Consider the following 20935-nt stretch of genomic DNA (forward strand, 5'->3'; position numbering starts at 1 on the left):
CTACCTTTAAGTCCTGGAAATCAGTAAAACACACTAAAAATTAATAAAGTCCGTAGCACGTCTTTCTCACTTAAAATTCAGAGCACAACTAAATAAATGATGGCTTTACAAGCGTTATTAGATAACTATTATTTAACTCTTTTTTTTTTGAAAACAAATCATTCCGAATCTTGTAACTGACCTTCCTTTTCACTAATTAGGAACAATGCAGCTCCAATCAATTACGTATTCTGCGTTAAAAAACAAGACTAAAACGTACGGAGAATTGCTATATTTTAAAGACGGCAATTCGTTATTATTTCGCCTCTCGTTTTCAAAAGTCGGAAATGTTGAAACTAATCAATCAGAAATTTACCGAAAAATACGACACAATTTTTGTTAAAACTGTTTCCTTACAATAAAAACTTGTGGTGTTTAGCCTGCTTTCCAATAATCAGATTTAATAATAACACATTAAACAAGTTTTCGAATTTTTAAAGGACGTCGATTTTAAACGAAACTCCAAACACGCGTAAAAAATTAATAATGAAGCGTTGATTTCACTATGCAAAAAAATTTAAACATTTGATTATCGCTGGGAAGCAAATGATTTTGATTCTCATCAGGATTTTTAGCGAAAAGCAAATTTCAACAAAGGTTTATTAGTGTGATCTTTCTTTTGTTTAATTGGACTTGAAATCGACCAGAATATTCGCGAATTTATAAGTGTTCTTATTCAACTTTTTTTCTGTCAAAAAAAAAAACCTAATTGTTGTCGATGGTTCGGTAACGCTCAACTTGTCTGCCCTCCAACTAATTACATAATTGCAGAAAGAAATTAATACGTAGGACCTAAAAGAATTTCAGCACGGTGGCGTGAGACCACTATGGAAATTTTCACGAAAAATACCAACTAAAAAAAGAACAGAATTTCTAGTAACACTTCAGTGAAATGAATCTTACCCATTCGCACGATTATAAAGTTGAGTCTTGAAATAAATTTAAAATTGCAAGATTAATATTGGGCGACTAATTTTAAAAAAAATGTTTCCGTCTAAATAAAAAATTTTCATCATATCCAACAGTTAAACGCAGATCCTAGATAAACATTTGAATGAAAAAAAAGTTTAAATGTATCTAACGTCCTTTAAAACTCGATTATTACTAAGCATAAACACTCTGTATAGTAAACTGCTTTTGTTAATAGAAACGAGTCAAAAAAAACACAATCAAACGCGCCTAACGATTCTCTGAATTAAAAATTCTCCAAAATGTCTATAAATGAATATAGGTTAGTATTTTACCTTACAAAATATTTTCTCAGAACAGCACTCTGTAGCACACATCTCTGAAACGACCGTCTTTATCAAAAGTCGAAACACAACTGTTTTCATTAATATGTGATTTCCTAATTGCTTATAACAAAAACTATTACTTTTTTCTTGAGCGAACAAAAAGTACCTAATCAGGTGGCGCTATTACCATGCCATAACCAAGGGTAATGAATGACAACGATTTTTCAGAAGGTCAAGTTCCAAAATAAATCCAAATATACGATGGGTAGACAAAACAGATTTTGCAATTTTACATTAGTTTGAAAATTTTCAATCTAATAATGAAAGAGTAGCAACAATAGTGCTAGAAAAACCATAGAGAAAACCGCATATTTCTTATCTGTCATAGGTCCACAAAATTGATTTACATTCTAATTTAAACAATCAAGTTTTAGTGGAAAAACACGACTTAAAAGTCGTAATTCCTCAAATTTCACTAAAATTACGAGAGTTATCAATTTTAGTGAAGCATTTGGGCATTAAAAATAAAAATTTCTATTTATGTCTTTTGATTTACAATTTTGCAATTTGGCAGAGTTAATATTTGATTAAAAACTAGTAATTTCCCGAAATTTCATAACTGTAGCACTAAAATTACCTTAGTAGTACTTTACCTTGCAAGATATTTTCTCAGGGCAGCACGAAACGACCGTCTTTACCAAAAGTCGAAACACAACTGATTCTAATAATGAGATTTATTATGTAATTTCATAATTGCTAACTACCCTTTTCTTGAGCGAACAAAAAATAATCAGGTTTTCGCGTTTTCAATAGACATTTCATTTCAAGATTTGCGGAAAATACCATTTCGGCAATATTAAAACCAATCAATTAGAAAATTTACCAAAAAACGCAATGCAGTTTTTGTCAAAACTGTTCCCTTACATTAAAAACTTGTATTTAGACTGCTTGCAATAATCAGATTTAATTGCAGATTAAACCAAATTTCGAATTTTTAAAACGAAATTCCGAACACGCCTAAATAATAAATAATGAAGCACTGATTTCTATGCCACAAAATTTAATCATTTAATTTTCGCTGAGACGCTGATTTTGATTCCTTGTGCAATAAGATGTGCAATAAGTCTTGAAGATGCAATAAGACGTCTGGGTCACATCAGGATTTTTAGGGAATTTGTCATATATCCTCCAGAAAGAAAATCAATCAAGGCATATTATTTCAACAAAGGTTTATTAGTGTGGCGTTTTTTTCATATAATTGGACTTGAAATTGAGCACAATAAGAGCGAAGTTATGAGTATTGCTATCTAACTACTTTTTTTGCCAAAAAAACGAATTGTTCGTCGATGGTGCGGTACTGCTCAACTTGCCTAACCTTCAACTAATTACGTAATTGAAGGATAAAGTGAATACATGAGACCTAAGTGAATTTCACCACGGTGGCGTGAGACGACTATGGAAATTTTTACAAAAGATCCAAGCAAAGAAAATGGAATTTCTAGTGTAGAACACGATTATAAAGTTGATTTGCATATGTGCTTTCAAATAAAATTTAATTCGCAAAATTAATATTGGGTGGCTAATTTTAAGAAATGTTTTCGACTAAATGAAAAATTTCCAAAATTCTTTGAGCAACCTTCTAATTTTGTTCATTGTATTTAACAGTCAAACTCAGAACAAAGAAGTAAGAATAAAACAGTTTAAATGTATCTAACTTCCTTTAAATTCCGATTATTACTAAGCACAAATACTATGTATATTAAATTGCTTTTGTCAACGCCAACGAACTGAAAAAATAGACGATCAAACGCGCCTAACGTTTCGCTGAATTGAAAACTGTTGAATAATATAGGGTAGTACTTTACCTTGCAAGATATTTTCTCAGAGCAACACTCTGTAGCACAAATCACCAAAACGACCTTCTTTATCAAAAGGCGAAACACAACTGATTCCAATAATGAGATTAGTATGTAATTTCCTAATTGCTTATACAGGGTGTTATGGAGATGAGTACACAAAATTAAACTGGTAAGAGAACTCACCATATACAACAATTTTTCTTAATAAAAAAAATTCCGACACATAGAGATGCACCATATCCGTGTATTCCATGTTGGTATAAACCATTTTGTACCACCTTTTGCACTGAAACGATCTGATAACTTTGACACTATGAAAATTCACAACAAACTGAGCGTTTTTAATTAAATTACTGCTGATCAGGCGTTTTTATGACAAAAAGTTGTGATAAGGTTTAAGTCAAAAAATCTCCTCGTTGCGGAAATGAATGTGAATTTGTTTAGAGATATCGAACGGCTGGCCAAATTAAGGGCGGAAAAAGGTGAAAATCAAAATGCGTTTACGGAAAAAATTATCTAGAAAAGTTGAAGGTCTTGATGCGTTCTAACTGGTTAAATTTTGTGTATTTAATTTTATAACCTATTATGATTTTTTTTAATAAAATTTTCCCAAAATTCCCAAAATGTTTTACTTTATGTTAAACTTAATAGTTCTAAACACCACCGCAAATTAGTTTAGAATGGCCATTAATAAAAAAGTGTTTTACAAGCGGACTGATAACGCAGTTTTTTTATGCTTTTTTGTTCTTTAATTTTATAGCAATTCAATGGTAGGTAGGCGAAGATATCTAAAGAAATCAAACAACGAATCTAAAAAATGAAAATTCAATAAACCAAAAACAAAATTAAAAAATGCACTAAATTAAACTGGCGTAAGATCTTGATGAAACTACGTTTTTTTCTTCGGTTTTCTAAAAGTCTCAAGTATTTTCCAAAAAAAAATGTGACATTTTAAGTGTTGCTCGTATGCACATTTCCATACGCAGCAACGTGGCACGGAGCTTGTCTGCAAAAACGCGGTGCACAAAAAACTTATCTGTTGAATTCACTTTCCTTCTCTCGTTTAAATTAATTTAGAGAAGTTTTTTTAAGAGAAACCAAAAATTTTCAATATTTTTTTATAAAAATTCGTATTTTTATTAGTTTTAAAGCTAGAAGAATAAAATTTAAGGAAGTTACTACTCCTAAAGTGTTTAGCAACTATGCCAAAGTGCAAAATTTTTGATCCTGAGTGATAGATCTTACGCACGTTTTACGAGCTCGTTAAATTAACTTTACGTCTAGTGCCTAAAATAAAGCTATTTCGCACGTAGAACAAACAAGATTTTTTCTAGAATCCCCTCGAAATAACTGCATTTTACATGTCAAAATTGAAAAAATTAGTCCCATTACTATATAGAAGCTTCTTTACGTGTTGCCATCAATTTAAAATTATCAAAAATTATTATAAAATAATAATAATAATCAATAATAATTGAATTTTTTATTATACCTGTATCATAATCCTAAATTAAAACACGGAAAAGCGTGCAAAAAGGGGTCTTTAAAACACTAAAGCTTTAAAGTCGTCTAGGTAACAAGAAATCGTGAAATGTCAGGACCAATTTTTATTTATAATATAAACATGAAAATTACAGTTACTATTGTTTGAAATTTCCAAGCCCGCCGCTTTAAGCTGGTTACTGTTGTTTGTTGTTTCTAAATCATAACTAGAAGAAGTTTTTTCATTTTCATTCTTCTGTTGGACGTCCATAGCTTTTGAAGAAGTTGATTTAGCAACCGATGTGATCAGAACAGCAGCAATGCGTTTGGAAACAACTATTTTGTTTAAAGTGGATTCTTCAATGTAGCCACTAGCCACACTCGAAGATTTCCATCTCACCTGACGTTTCAACTTATCGATGCCACCACTGTTTGCCATAATCGTATGAAGTTAGTCGGAAAACATGACCAGTATATTTCTTGTTCTGCATGTTTTGCTAGCCTTTTAATATCTTCACTCATTTTCTGAACGGATTTTTACAAACGTGAAAAAATGTGCTTAACAACGTAAACAAACAATTGCTTGCTAACCGTCTCTACGAAAACGATTCACAAACAACCTTTGATAATTTTATTGGGTGAATTCACAATTTTTCAATGCTCCTTAAGGATTGTAAATGGATAGGTATAATAAAAAATAGCGTATAACACTCGTTTATAAGCGCCTTTAAAACACTTACGACGTTTAACGCACTCCGCTGACGCGTCGTGCTCTTAAACTCGTCGTGCGTGTTTTAAAGGCTTGCTTATAAACTTGTATTATAATATACTATTTGTTTTCATTTTCACCAACAAAATTAGTTTTAAATCAATTATGTAGCTGGTCACTCATAAGCCCTAAATTAATCCCATAAATAATTAATTCACTTTGAAGTTTTGGCAGGCGCCTGTGACAAACCCCGTCTTCTGTGGATTTAGAAGCTTCATCAAAATTTCTAGAGATCATCTAAAGTTTATATACAACAATAATTCTTTTTTTTTGTGTTTTAGATCAATCTTTTGGATTAATTTTTAAAAGTTTTTCCACACCGTCACTTCCTATTCATCCTGAAGTTAAGAAATCTTAGCAAATTCATCGGCAAAGTTCAAATCTGGCGACTGACATTTAACATGAATCGATAACGACGCCGACGCAGGCGCACGTCGACGACCGGCGCCTTTAGACATTTATACACTGTCCCTCTAATTACATCGTGTTGTTTTATTTTCCTATCATCCGACTATTTACTACTTTTAGTGTAGATTATTTTCGGCCTCGTGATTAATCGCGCATAACTCATCTCTAGAGGAAAATTAATGAAATTAAATGATTCCGAACCGTAAAATGCCTTCCACTGTCTAATTAAATTAAAACGAAATGTGATTGATCAAAACTGAGATTGCGATAACTTCCAAGACGTCACCCAAATGATTCAGGTGAGTGAATTATTAAGTATTGGGTGGTGGCTCAAATTCTGTTGCAATGTCTGGCGATAACGAGTCTCCAGTGGGTTCAAAATGTAAAATTATCGATTTGTTTAAAACGTGTTGTTTTAGGGATGTCGAATATGGAATATCAGCATTCTAGCCGTTGTGGTTCTTTCGATCTACAACATTCTTCTTACTCTGAAGTTGATGTACAACCCCGAGTGCCCCAAGCACCCCCCGTTAAAAGTCGCTCCCAAACCCCCGAAGTGTGACCCCCCACGTCAAATCTACCCGAAAAATGACCCCATTTTTAAGCTGGATTTGAAGCAAGGCCGATGGGACAACCGGCTGCAGTACAAACTCTTCGACAACATTATGGTTGGGGAAGGTTTCGCCGCACTGAGCGACTTCCATAAAACCTGCTTGGCTACTCAGAGTTCTCTGGACAAACTCGCATCTCTTGTGGAAGTTAGTGCCAATTGGGGTGGCCCCATCTCGTTGGCAACCTTCGCCGCGAGCGATGAAGAGATGAACGCCCTCCTTTTGTACATACTTTTCCTCAGAGAATGCAACGCCAAAATTCGGGAACAAGTCAGTTTTCACTTTGCGTTTCCTAAGGACCACAGACCAAAAACCATCAATATAGACCTAGAGAAACTAGCGGAAATGAACTGCGGGAATCCCTTGAGTGTTTTGCAGCAGCTGGTGCGCCAGGTTTTGAAAGGCAGCACCAAGTGGAGGACGAAGTTGGCGTACCCGCAGAACCATTTGAGGAACCTCGCGCGCAAGAACTGTCAGAGCAAATTTGTCTTCCTCACCGACGTAGATATCATTCCAAGTAAACGCATGGCGGAGAAACTCGACGTTTTTCTGGAGCACGCGAGGTGTAATGGGCTCTGCGCTTACGTTATCCCGACCTATGAGATTGACGAGAGGGTGAGATTCCCGCCGAATAAGACTGAGCTAGTCAGATTAGCCAATAAGGGCCTAGCGAGACCGTTTCATCACAAAGTTTTTATCTATAACCAATTTGCTACGAATTTTACCAAGTGAGTTGAACGCTTAGTGGTGGTTTGGGTTGATGAGAATGTTTATAGATGGCAGAGTTCGCTGGATGTGGTGCAGGAAGTACACATTAGCCATCCCGTCACGAATTTCGAGTTTCTTTACGAACCGTTTTACGTTGCGCCGGATTCGGTTCCGCCACATGATGAGAGATTTGTCGGCTACGGATACACCAGAAATAGCCAGGTAAAACGACCAAATGGTGGATGCGCCGGGTTTTTATATTTTCTGGCGTTTTTAGGTGTACGAAATGTTTGTCGCCGGGTACGAGTTTCTGGTTCTTTCGCCGATATTCACTTGTCATTGGGGGTTGCAAGTGAAGAAGACACGTCCGCCGTGGAGGGAACACCAGAATAATCTCAACAGGAAGCATTTCGATGGCTTCAAGAGGGAAATTTTTGCTAAATACGATAAGGACCCGCTTAATATGATGGCGGGACGAAAGAATTAACTTCTTTGTTTGTATCACAGGTTTTGGTATTGCAAGCAACTTCGTATTTTGTTTACAATAAAACTCTTTGAACTTTGAACGTTATTTTTCTGTTTATTTGGCTTTTGCAATGTGGGAAAGTTTAATAAGGGTGATGAAAACAATATCTTAACTTGACAGTTAGCGACAGTGGTAACTAAATGGGCAATTGCGATCGATATCTCCTATATTTTTGGTGTAAATATGTTCATTTTACGCAGAATTTTGCGCAAATTCTAAATCTGGGATTGAAATTTGATCCGACAACTAACTGAGTTATGGCCGATCAAAGTTTCAAAAAGTTGATTTTTATTTTTCCTCATTTTTAAAGTTAAACTATTTGAGATGTTGAGATGCGGTTCGCGCCATTCTTTTTCTCGGCTTATTCTAAATGTCCTCAAGAGCCCAAAATTGATGAAAATCAGCGAGAAATCGTCGTTTTGCATCGAAATAAGCCGATTTCTCTAAGAATTTTGATGATTTTATGCAGATTTCTGCTGTTTTCTTGCAATTTAGCCGTTGAATCTTGATAAAATTGATGATTTTGTAGATTTAGAGCTTTTCATTGCGAATTCAAGCCAGAAAACGGCAAAAATCAGCGAGAAATCGCCGTTTTGCATCAAAATAGGAGGATTTTTTTAAAAAATTTGATGATTTCGTGCAGGTTTCTGCTGTTTTCTTGCAATTCAGTCGTTGAATTTTGATGAAAATTGATGGTTTTGTAGATTTCGAGCTCTTCATTGCGAATTTAAGCCAGAAAACGGCGAAAATCGGCAAAAAATCGTCGTTTCGCATCGAAATAAGCAGATTTCTCAACGAATTTTGATGATTTCGTGCAGATTTCTGCTGTTTTCTTGCATTCAGCCGTCTAATCTTGATAAAAATTGATGGTTTTGTAGATTTTGAACTCTTTTTTGCAAATTCAAGCCAGAAAACGGCAAAAATCAGCGAGAAATCGTCGTTTCGCATCGAAATAAGCGGATTTCTCTAAGAATTTTGATGATTTTATGCAGATTTCTGCTGTTTTCTTGCATTCAGCCGTCTAATCTTGATAAAAATTGATGGTTTTGTAGATTTTAAACTCTTTTTTGCAAATTCAAGCCAGAAAACGGGGAAAATCAGCGAAAAATCGTCGTTTTGCATCGTGATAAGCGGATTTCTCTCAGAAATTTGATGATTTCGTGCAGATTTCTGCTGTTTTCTTGCATTCAGCCGTCGAATCTTGATAAAAATTGATGGTTTTGTAGATTTTGAACTCTATTTTGCAAATTCACGCCAGAAAACGGCGAAAATCAACGAAAAATCGTCGCTTTGCATCGTGATAAGCGGATTTCTCTCAGAAATTTGATGATTTCGTGCAGATTTCTGCTGTTTTCTTGCATTCAGCCGTCGAATCTTGATAAAAATTGATGGTTTTGTAGATTTTGAACTCTTTTTTGCAAATTCACGCCAGAAAACGGCGAAAATCAACGAAAAATCGTCGTTTTGCATCGTGATAAGCGGATTTCTCTCAGAAATTTGATGATTTCATGCAGATTTCTGCTGTTTTCTTGCATTCAGCCGTCGAATCTTGATAAAAATTGATGGTTTTGTAGATTTTGAACTCTATTTTGCAAATTCACGCCAGAAAACGGCGAAAATCAACGAAAAATCGTCGCTTTGCATCGTGATAAGCGGATTTCTCTCAGAAATTTGATGATTTCGTGCAGATTTCTGCTGTTTTCTTGCATTCAGCCGTCGAATCTTGATAAAAATTGATGGTTTTGTAGATTTTGAACTCTTTTTTGCAAATTCAAGCCAGAAAACGGCGAAAATCAGCGAGAAATCGTCGTTTTGCATCGTGATAGGCGGATTTCTCTCAGAAATTTGATGATTTCGTGCAGATTTCTGTTGTTTTCTTGCATTCAGCCGTCGAATCTTGATAAAAATTGATGGTTTTGTAGATTTTGAACTCTTTTTTGCAAATTCAAGCCAGAAAACGGGGAAAATCAGCGAAAAATCGTCGTTTTGCATCGTGATAAGCGGATTTCTCTCAGAAATTTGATGATTTCGTGCAGATTTCTGCTGTTTTCTTGCATTCAGCCGTCGAATCTTGATAAAAATTGATGGTTTTGTAGCTTTTGAACTCTTTTTTGCAAATTCAAGCCAGAAAACGGGGAAAATCAGCGAAAAATCGTCGCTTTGCATCGTGATAAGCGGATTTCTCTCAGAAATTTGATGATTTCATGCAGATTTCTGCTGTTTTCTTGCATTCAGTCGTCGAATCTTGATAAAAATTGATGGTTTTGTAGATTTTGAACTCTTTTTTGCAAATTCACGCCAGAAAACGGCGAAAATCAACGAAAAATCGTCGCTTTGCATCGTGATAAGCGGATTTCTCTCAGAAATTTGATGATTTCATGCAGATTTCTGCTGTTTTCTTGCATTCAGCCGTCGAATCTTGATAAAAATTGATGGTTTTGTAGATTTTGAACTCTTTTTTGCAAATTCAAGCCAGAAAACGGCGAAAATCAGCGAGAAATCGTCGTTTCGCATCGAAATAAGCGGATTTCTCTAAGAATTTTGATGATTTTATGCAGATTTCTGCTGTTTTCTTGCATTCAGCCGTCTAATCTTGATAAAAATTCATGGTTTTGTAGATTTTAAACTCTTTTTTGCAAATTCAAGCCAGAAAACGGGGAAAATCAGCGAAAAATCGTCGTTTTGCATCGTGATAAGCGGATTTCTCTCAGAAATTTGATGATTTCGTGCAGATTTCTGCTGTTTTCTTGCATTCAACCGTCGAATTTTGATAAAAATTGATGGTTTTGTAGATTTCGAACTCTTTTTTGCAAATTCAAGCCAGAAAACAAGGAAAATCAGCGAAAAATCGTCGTTTTGCATCGTGATAAGCGGATTTCTCTTAGAAATTTGATGATTTCGTGCAGATTTCTGTTGTTTTCTTGCATTCAGCCGTCGAATCTTGATAAAAATTGATGGTTTTGTAGATTTTGAACTCTTTTTTGCAAATTCAAGCCAGAAAACGGGGAAAATCAGCGAGAAATCGTCCTTTTGCATCGAAATAAGCGAATTTTTTAAAGAAATTTGATGATTTCGTGCAGATTTCTGCTGTTTTCTTGCAATTCAGTCGTTGAATCTAGATAAAAATTGATGGTTTCGTCGATTTCGAGCTCGTCTTTGCAAATTCAAGCCAGAAAACGGCGAAAATCAGCGAGAAATTGTCGTTTTGCATCGAAATAAGCAAATTTCTCTAACAATTTTGATGATTTCGTGCAGATTTTTGCTGTTTTTCTAGCATTCAGCAATCGAATCTTGATAAAAATTGATGGTTTTGTAGATTTCGAGCTCTTCTTTGCTTATTCAAGCCAGAAAACGACAAAAGTCAGCGAGGAATCGTCGTTTTGCATCGAAATAAGCGAATTTCTCTAAGAATTTTGATCATTTCGTGCAGATTTTTGCTGCTTTTTGGCAATTCAGCCGTTGAATCTTGATAAAAATTGATGGTTTTGTAGATTTTGAGCTCTTCTTTGCAAATTCAAGCTAGAAAACGGCGAAAATCGGCAAAAAATCGTCGTTTTGCATCGAAATAAGCAGATTTCTCAACGAATTTTGATGATTTCGTGCAGATTTCTGCTGTTTTCTTGCATTCAGCCGTCGAATCTTGATAAAAATTGATGGTTTTGTAGATTTTGAACTCTTTTTTGCAAATTCAAGCCAGAAAACGGCGAAAATCAGCGAGAAATCGTCGTTTTGCATCGAAATAAGCGGATTTCTCTAAGAATTTTGCTGATTTCGTGCAGATTTTTGCTGCTTTCTTGCAGTTCGGCCGTTGAAAATTGATAAAAATTGATGGTTTTTTTAGATTACGAGCTCTTCTTTGCGAATTCTAGCCAGAAAACGGCGAAAATCAGCAAGAAATCGTCGTTTTGCATTGAAATAAGCGGATTTCTCTCAGAAATTTGATGGTTTTGTGCAGATTTCTGCTGTTTTCTTGCAATTTAGCATCAGACAGTCGATTTTTCGCAAAAAAAATTCCAACTCAATCAATGAAAATTTTTGTTTTGGACATAACGCGTAAACTATTTGTCCGATTGATCTTAAATTTGGCGCTCCTATTTCGACTGATTTAAACATAAAGGTATCAAACGTAGTTTTCAGCTTGAAAACAGTGATTGAAAATCATCCCAAAATGATCTCTTCAAAACAGTTTTTTGGCCAATGCCTCGTTTATTTATTAAGCAAATTAAACAAATTTCGGCTCATTTTACACAGAATGTCGTGCTGAATCCAAAACTACAAGAATTTTTAATTTTTGCCAACAAATAACTGAATTATGCTCGTTTGAATATTTGGGTTCGAAACAATTCGTGCTCGATATCTCGGAAACCATTACAGGTATTGAGATATCGTTTGCGCCATCGTTTTTTCGCGATTTTTTACATAAAAAATAGTTCTTAGATTTTCCTAAAATCGAAAATTGCATTATGACAAAAACTGAGGAGTTATTTTCAAAACTCAATAAATCCAATTTAGACTGACAATGAGTTTAATGTGAAATTGGGATTATTTTGCTTAAATCTAACAATGTGTATTTTTTATTTAGTGAAAAACCTTATACTAGAAAATTGTGCCTTATGCCAAAATAGTTCAAGTAAATTTGAAGAAACTTGAACAAATTATAGTTTTTTCTAATCTCTTGTCAAAATTTATTAAATGGATTTATTTTTTATCTCGTTTTTTTTGAAGTTATTATAGCTCAATTTACTCAGGATTTTGCGCAAATTCTAAATCTGGGCTTGAAATTTACATCCCATAACAAATAATAATAATAGCCGATCGAAGTTAAATTTAATATGAGGCAGGTAGATATTTTATTTTTTAAATTTTTATTAAGAACATTATTAAATTTTTGCACATTACTTATTATCCTAAAGTGCTGACTATTTTTTAAAAATAAAAAAAACGAAGTTTTATTTTTTTATTATACCTGCAATAAAGTCTCTATATTTAGCTACATCAGTATACACCCCCGGATAACGTGGTTTCGCGCATCCACTTCCAAAAGACACAATTCCAATTTGAGTATTATTAAGCACCAAGGGACCACCAGAATCGCCCTATAAAATTTCACACCAAAAGTCACACAAATTGTATGTAATTAAATACCTGACACGCGTCTTGTCCCGGCTCATACGCACACAGCATTCGTTCTTCAACAAAATTAGAAGGATATTGCTTCTTACATTTATCTCCATTAATAACTGTTACTGTAACAGCTTGTAATTTTGAGGAAGGTTTACCACCTTCTTTTGTAGATCCCCAACCACTTACTGTAGCTTCTTGATTAGTGAGATTTCTTACAGTTTGCGATGGTAAAGATACAGTTCTTGCAGTTGACCCCAATTTTATTTTGTTGTTGAGTTGCAAAACGGCGATGTCAAAGTCATGTGTCGTCTTATTGTAACTCTGGTGCGGGAAACATTGTTTAACATTGATTTTTTTGTGGTTGGAACCTAATCCTACACTTAGACTTTTTGAAGGTGCTCTGGAAATATAATTTATATATCAATATATGAAATTTTTTGTCGATGGTTGGTACCCATCTACACAATGAGCAGCTGTGAGGACATGTTGAGGAGTTATGATTGAGCCTCCACAAATGAATGAATCGAAGAGATAAAGGGAAACTTGGTAAGGGACTTTTTCTATGCTTGTACTTTTTCCACCTACGATTTTATCATCAACGGGTGCCTCAGTTGCACCTAATGAGAAACGTATCAATATTGGGTTGAAAAACAACAATAATTTTACCGTGCACGGAGAGGACGGAAGTTAAAACCAAGAACAAAAATAACATGGTGACTACTTGGTTTTACCTCAAAAACTCTTTATATACTGTTGGGTTACGTCAAAAAGTATAAAGTAAAATAGGGTTTTATGGCAAACATAAAAAATATCTACTAGACAGTAAAATTCCGCGAAGAATTTTAATAAGTTTGTAACTTACATAACGAGTTTACAGAGGGGTGCGATTTTGAAGCCCAACGCTGATTTAGGGAGCAAAATTATTTAGTAAACCTAAACCTTTAATTAGTTGACAGGGTTTAACAGATGAGATTAATGAGTACATTAAATTAAACTGGTAGATCTGGTTAAAACAAACAAATTTTTCTTTTGCGGGTTTCCAAAATTAAAGCTCAGTTTCGAAATATTAGGCGGCACAACCACTGTGACCTTCTAAAAGATGGTGACTTTCGGGAATTTTTTTAAAGAAAACTACTGCATGAAACGTTTTCAAATTTGGAGGATACATTTTTAAATAAATAATAAAAAAAAATTGAAATTTTTAGATCAAAATATTTAATTTTGCCCGACTTATTAAGTATCTTCCAAGTCACTAGAAAAAAGCCCTTCCACTGCTGCAGAGATTGCGGGCTTCACCATTGTTGAAATAAAAAAAAATAAAATGATTAAACTAGAAAATATTTCTAGTGAGATGAACCACAATAGTAGAAAAATTTTGAAATTTGATAAAATGTCAAAAAAAAGTCAAAATCCCTCAAAAATTTGATGATTTTTGGCTCGCCAGAATCACTTTTTTATACGATCGAAAAACTGGGGGTTCATCGTACAAAGCAAGATATACAAAATAAAACACAAAACATTTTTAAGACAATCGGATGATTTGTCTTTGAGTTACAACAGCAGCAAATTTGAAAAATGTGGTTGCGAGAAAAACGCGTTTAAAGATTAGTTTATTATAGTTAATAGCTGTAACAGTTTATTATGCTAATAGCTACAACTCAAAAACTATTGAAAACATGTTTTTGAAATTTTTAAAGGTTATAGACTATCGAAATATGCAAAAAAATACAAAACAATTTTTTCTAAATTTTACAGGGGTTGTACATACGAACGATATGAAGGTAAAAACTCGAAACTTAATTAAATTAATTAAACTCGAAAATAATTTAATTTCCTACAATTTTATTAGTACGATTAAAATCTTAAATTTAATTTTATGAATCTAAAGTCAACAAAGTTTGTAACATTTTAGAATGTTATTTTACTTTAAATTAAATGAACTACATACTTAAAAATGTTTATTATTTTCTACTGGCAGATGTGCGTATATCGTAGTTTACTTATCTTTTAAGTAAAATTTCACTTTTTGTGCACAATTATTATAGTTATTTATTATACAAGACGATAAAGGACCACTTTAACCATCGAGTGAAGATAGTTAATACACGAGTGGCGCAGCCACGAGTGGATTAACTTCACGAGATGGTTAAAGATCCTTTATCGTCGTGTATAATACACTATTTTTTTCTATAGCAGCTTTTAAAGAAAAACTAATTTATAGCTATTTATTTGAGAAGGATATTAAGTAATTCATAATGAACGAGGACGTTACTTGTTAACGTCCGAGTTTTTTATGAATTACTTAATATCCGTAGTAAATACAAAGCTTTATCGAAACATGGACGAGGGTGGCAATGTTACCACTCAACAGTTCTGCAAATTTCCAATTTTTGACGGAAGTTTTGAACGCGATGAAACAGCGAGAAAAGCATTTTCCAAGATATTTTATGTTAGAATTAATATAAATAAATGCAGATCTTCAGAATGTTTTTAATTTTGGTCTTTGGAGTTGCTTTCGTTTGCTTAAAAACGTTGAATATTATGGATTAATGGCAACTGTGCTAACATATTATGAGACGGTAACTATGCTATTATGAAACAGTAACTATGTTATTATGAATTATTTGTATTATCACTATTATGATGTACTTTACACGTAAGCATACAATGGTATTAGGTACATCTTAATGTTCATGTTTCGATAAAATTTATTAATTAAAAAAATGTATCATAATACCCAATGTTGGTTGTTTATTAAAAATCCCGAAAACTACCATGTGCGAGATCGAATATTAGAACTTCCAGCAGACGTAGAGAAAGAAGCTGCAACTGCTGTAATTTAACAACACTTTTCAAAGATGGAGAAGTAGAAAAAAATATCAGTGGTGTTAGCGAGAAAGTGCTCCTTGCACATTTTTCTCAAAAGTCTAAAAAAGTCAAACCTTCAAGTTTATGGTGTTATTACTCAATGTTAAAAAGCACATTGTTGGTAAATGAAAACTGCGACATTTCAAGGTAAGATGTTTTTAAAATAGTGTCAACGTAATGTCATAATAACTTTCAGATATTGCAAACTAATTTCACTACTAAAGAAGCAAAGTGAAATCCAAGATCTTTGAGCCAAATGAGAATATTAAATTTTTGATAGATGCGTCAGATGATGACTATTTATTAGCAAAGGCAGTAGATTTATTGGATAGGATAAAATGTAAAATTGGGTTTTAACTTAGGTTGTTGCTGTAATGGCTTTGCACGGGGCTTGCAGATCAGATGAATTGTACAAGTTACAAGTTTCCAACATTGAGGATCGACAGTCAGTAATTATTGTTTCACTTATTGACACTAAAACCAAGAAAGATCGATCGTTTTGTGTAACCGATAAAGAATGTGGAGTTAGTTTTTTGGAAATCGTACGAAAATATTCAAGTTTGCGTCCTAAAAACGTTCCTCACAAATTCTTCGTCAACTACAGACAGAAAAAGTGTCAGACTGAAGCATTTCGCCGCTCGGCCGCTATGATGTTAGCCAACAAGGGTGATGATCTCATCACCGGTAAAAGAATAGGCGGATGGAAATCATCCTCGGTAGCAGAAAACTACATAGAAGTAAAATTGCAGTTTCGAATCAGATTCTTTGCGAAGATTTAGTCACAAATTCAGACACCACTTCGTCATCTGTAGAGATAACCCACGACGAAATCATGAATGCAAGTTCTATTTCAAAAATATTAAACGTCTGAGGAAACGAGAATTGTACCATTAATGTTACCATTACTTTAAATTAATGTAAAAATTAAATAAATAAAATTTAAAACACTTTATCTACCCTTGATGTTAAAGTAGCACTTTATCTACTCTTGATGTTAAAACGCAAGTTAGCCTTGCATTTTTTGAGAAATAAAGCACACTTTAAAAGCTACTATAGAAAAAACAATTTTTCTTTGTTGTGGAAATTTATTTGTTTTTTAAATTCAACATTAAAGAATTTTTGAAAAGAAAGCACAAAAAGGAAATTATTGGATAAGCAAGAGAGAAACCACTAATGAGTCGATTCAGGCAAAAGTACAAAAATTATGATTTCATCGCATAGTTAATAAAGTCAAGATATTTAGATACATCTGTATACACTCCCGGATAACCTGGTCTAGCACATCCATATCCAAAAGACACAATTCCAATTTGAGTATGATTAATTACCAAGGGACCACCAGAATCACCCTAGAAAACTTCATACCAAAAGTCACACACTATGTAATTAAATACCTGACACGAGTCTTTTCCTGGCTTATATGCACAAATCATGTAGTCTTCAATATAATTATCATATTTCTTCGTACATTGGTCTTCATTAACAACTGTTACTGTAACAGCTTGTAATGTTTGGGAAATAATTCCATTTTCTTTTGTATCTCCCCAACCGCTGACTAAAGCTTGTTGACCAGTGGGATAAGCGAAATATTTCGGTGGTAAAGATAGAGGTTTTGCAGTTAGAATGTGGTGTTTATATACATCATTGAAGAGTTCCAAAACGGAAATGTCAGATTCAAATGTATTTGGATTGTAATATGGGTACTGAAAAAGTTTTTTAACCATTGTTACTGGCCCATAGGAGCCAGGAGTGTTGGAGGCAAATCCTACAGAGAGACTATATTTAGTTGTTCTGGAAATATACATGAATAAACGAAGTTTCAGTTGGAGGTTGATTTTGTACCCATCTGTGCAATGAGCTGCAGTGAGGACATGTTTACCGGATATGAGTGAGCCTCCGCAAATAAATGAACTGAATAATAAAAGAGAAACTTGGTAAGGGATGGTTATTATGCTTATGTCTGATCCACCTACGATTTTATCATCAAGGGGTACTTCTGTTGTTGCTCCTGATAAGAAACACAAATATTTCGTTAAAAAAGCGATAATTTTTAGTGAAGTGCATTTTTACGTTTTTCTCATTTAGGAAAAGTTTTCTAACTTATCTTGCAGCAAACCCTTCAATTAGTTAGGGCGTTGGAATATAAGTCAAATTTGGATAAAAATTTCTATGTGGTTATATCTTAACAACTTAAATCGATATTTTGTAACCGTGGTCATTATCAACAAAAATTAAAAATTACAAACAACACTTTTAGATACAATTTATGTTGTGCAATCGTAACATTTTTAGTGGTCATGACTTTCAGTTTGAAGTTTTGTTACTGTTACGTAAAAATCCAGGGACATAAAATTATACGATCATGTAAAAAACCTTAGAAATTTGCAAGGGCAGAGGTTTTTCGTCGATTAACAAATGTTAACAGAATATCAAAACGTTCAGAATCCTGAATATTGACCAACAACTACACCAACTGGCATTTTAATTTTATTATCAAAAATAGTATTGACTTGAAATTCATAATTTTGCTAATTTTAGAGATACAGCTATGAAATTTAGAGAAATTACTAGTTTAGAATCTTTTATTAACTCTGCCAAATTGTAACATTGTAGATCTAAGGACACAAATTTTAGAAATTTTTATTTGCAAAGCGAAGAAGAAATATGAGAAATCTTTCTTTCAAAATTCGTAATTTTGGTAATTTAAGTGCTACAGTTATGAAATTTGGGAAAATTACTAGTTTTTATTCGTTTATTAACTTCGCCAAATTGCAAAATTGTAGATCAAAAGACACAAATTTTAGAAATTTTAATTTTTAAGCAGAAGTTTATTTTTATAATCAAAAATAGTATTGACTTGAAAGTCCCACAAAAAGAAAAAATTTATACGGTTACCATTACTGTTCAAAAAGCGATCATAGAGACGATTAGTGCAAGAAGGTGCTAGTTAATTTACAAAAAGTATTTTTGAAAGTGGAAAAATTCCAAACACAATGTTTCAAAATATTAAAAAATTAAAAAACACTTTTCTGCACTAATGGCTTAAATTGAGTATTAACTATAATTTTACCATACACGGAGATCACCGAAGTTAAAACTAGAAATAAAAACATAGTTACTGCGGGTTTTACTTCTAAACGACCTCTTTATATACCGTCAGGTGACGTCAAAATGTGTTTTTCGACTTGGGTCAAAGAAACCTTAAATCGTTAAAATCTAGCTTTAAATAGAATTTTATGACAAATATAAAAAATACTAAAAAATTAAATTAATATTAGAGTTATTAAATTTTATATATTCATGAGTAAGGAAACATTCAGTTTTTCTATTCTGTATTACTATACACCTGTTCTAAAACGTGTGAGCTAGAGAAGGTGGCGACAGCAATGCAGATAAATAATTAAAAAACAAATCGTTTCAATTTAATAGTCAGTTCAGAAAACTTTAATTTGTTAACAAGAATGTAATGGTATAGCTGACAAATGACAGTTCTCTTATTTTAGGTATCAGCAAATTAAAACATTTTCAAGAATATCTTTAAATTTTGAGCAAGGCTAAAATATAAAAATCCTTTCCTAATATTCGTAATTTTGGCAATTATAGTGCTGCAGCTATGAAAGTTGGAGAAATTACTGGTTTTTTATCGTATTTTGACTCTGTTAAGTTGAAAAATTGTAGATCAAAAAACATAAATTTTAGAAAGTTTTATTTTTAAGACGAACCAGAAACAAGATATCCTACCCTAAAAATGGTAACTTTTGTAATTTTAGGGGCACAGCGATGAAATTTTAGGAAAGTACTAACTTTTAATAGCTTATTAACTTTACTAAATTGTAATATTGTCAAAAAACACAAATTTCAGAAATTTTTATTTACAAGCCGAAATAATGAGTAATCCTCCCTTAAAATTCGCAATTTTGGTAATTTTAGTACTACAGCTATGAAATTAAGAGAAATTACTTAGTTTTAATTGTTTATTAACTCTGCCACATTGCAACATTGTGTATCAAAAAACACAAATTTTAGAAATTGTTATCTACAAGAAGAGGCTGAAAAATAAATAATCCTCCCTTAAAATTTGCAATTTTAGTAATTTTAGTGCTACAGCTATGAAATTAAAGAAAATTACTTATTTTTAATTGTTTATTAACTCTGATAAATTGCAACATCTTGATCAAAAGACACAAATTTTAGAAAATTTTGTTTTTAAGCAGAACTTTAGATGTCCAACAAATGTTACTAAAATTCATAACTCTGGCAATTTTAAACAATATCTTTAAATTTTGAGCTGATCGAACTATGACGATATGAAGATAGAAACTAGAAACTTGAATACTGGTAATAATTTATTTTCCAACAATTTTATTAATATCGTCTAAAAATTCAGAAACTTTCGTGTATACTCCTGGAAAATCCGTTCGCGCACATCCATATCCCGAAGACACAATCCCAGCTAGTACCCCATCAATTACCAAGGGACCACCAGAATCACCCTACAAAACTCAACACCAAAGGTCACAAAAACTCTAAGTACCTACCTGACACGAATCCTTTGAAGGTTCATAAGCACAAATCATTCGTTCTGTAATAATGCGAACACCAAATTTATTCTCATATAGTTGACTACATTCCTTCGTATCAATAATCGATACTTGAACCACCCGCAAGCTTTCCGAATGTCTTAAGCTACCTTCTGTTAAAACTCCCCAACCAGTGACTGTTCCAACTGCATTCACAGAATATTTAAAGTCTTTCGGAGGTAAAAGTATAGTTTTTGCTGGTGCTAGAATTATGGCTTCTTTGAGTTCCAGAACAGCGATATCATTATCGAAGTTAGTTTTGTTGTATTTGCTGTGTTGGATGTACCGTTTAATTTTGATTTTTTGACCACCTTGGTTGGTGGTGTTGGAGGCCACTCGCACACTGAGCTTGCCTACAGATTGTCTAAAAAATTAATTCATATTGATGGATGAAACTTTATGGTGGCTTTACCTATCAGTGCAATGAGCAGCTGTGATTACATGTAGGTGGGTTATGATCGAACCTCCACAAATGAAAATATCATGAGCATGAAGGGAAGCTTGATAAGGGTATTCTTCAATGGTTGTGGATTGTCCACCGATAATTTTACCACCAACTGGTATTTCCGGTGTTCCTAACAAACGAAAATTAGTTTTACGTGTAGTACAATGTCTTTACCTCAATTTTACCAGAAATTGAAAGTACGAGAGTTAGAACTAGGAATGGAAGCATGGTGGCTATCAAAATGCGATTATTTATTGTCAGGTTTGTACAGAGTTGAATAA

General features: G+C 33.3%; 4 protein-coding genes across 4 annotated transcripts; 1 reads left to right on the top strand and 3 right to left on the bottom strand.

Annotated features, from left to right (window-relative positions):
- Nucleotides 1-5810: 5810 nt before the first annotated feature.
- On the top strand, nt 5811-7677 carry LOC148173411 (beta-1,4-glucuronyltransferase 1). The gene is made up of 4 exons (XM_088038773.1): nt 5811-6091; nt 6212-7131; nt 7180-7333; nt 7389-7677. The coding sequence occupies exons 1-4, from the start codon at nt 6083-6085 to the stop codon at nt 7596-7598; spliced, it is 1293 nt and encodes a 430-aa protein (XP_087894899.1). The 5' UTR covers nt 5811-6082; the 3' UTR covers nt 7599-7677.
- Nucleotides 7678-12586: 4909 nt separating this feature from the next.
- Nucleotides 12587-13473, bottom strand: LOC148173412 (trypsin-7-like). Its single transcript, XM_088039873.1, has 4 exons — nt 13428-13473; nt 13216-13378; nt 12783-13161; nt 12587-12733 (listed from the first exon to the last, which is right to left on the bottom strand). Exons 1-4 carry the CDS (start codon nt 13471-13473, stop codon nt 12587-12589), a joined length of 735 nt encoding a protein of 244 aa, XP_087895999.1.
- Nucleotides 13474-16694: 3221 nt separating this feature from the next.
- LOC148173413 (trypsin-4-like) lies at nt 16695-18746 on the bottom strand. Its single transcript, XM_088040118.1, has 4 exons — nt 18700-18746; nt 17472-17637; nt 17024-17420; nt 16695-16978 (listed from the first exon to the last, which is right to left on the bottom strand). Exons 1-4 carry the CDS (start codon nt 18740-18742, stop codon nt 16832-16834), a joined length of 753 nt encoding a protein of 250 aa, XP_087896244.1. The 5' UTR covers nt 18743-18746; the 3' UTR covers nt 16695-16831.
- Nucleotides 18747-19975: 1229 nt separating this feature from the next.
- Nucleotides 19976-20882, bottom strand: LOC148173414 (mite allergen Der p 3-like). Its single transcript, XM_088039874.1, has 4 exons — nt 20840-20882; nt 20622-20784; nt 20168-20573; nt 19976-20122 (listed from the first exon to the last, which is right to left on the bottom strand). The coding sequence occupies exons 1-4, from the start codon at nt 20880-20882 to the stop codon at nt 19976-19978; spliced, it is 759 nt and encodes a 252-aa protein (XP_087896000.1).
- Nucleotides 20883-20935: the final 53 nt, after the last annotated feature.

The sequence above is a fragment of the Gnatocerus cornutus genome, chromosome 6 (assembly GCF_029298725.1).
Source record: "Gnatocerus cornutus isolate USDA-ARS CGAHR chromosome 6, icGnaCorn1.1, whole genome shotgun sequence".
NCBI lineage: Eukaryota > Metazoa > Arthropoda > Insecta > Coleoptera > Tenebrionidae > Gnatocerus > Gnatocerus cornutus.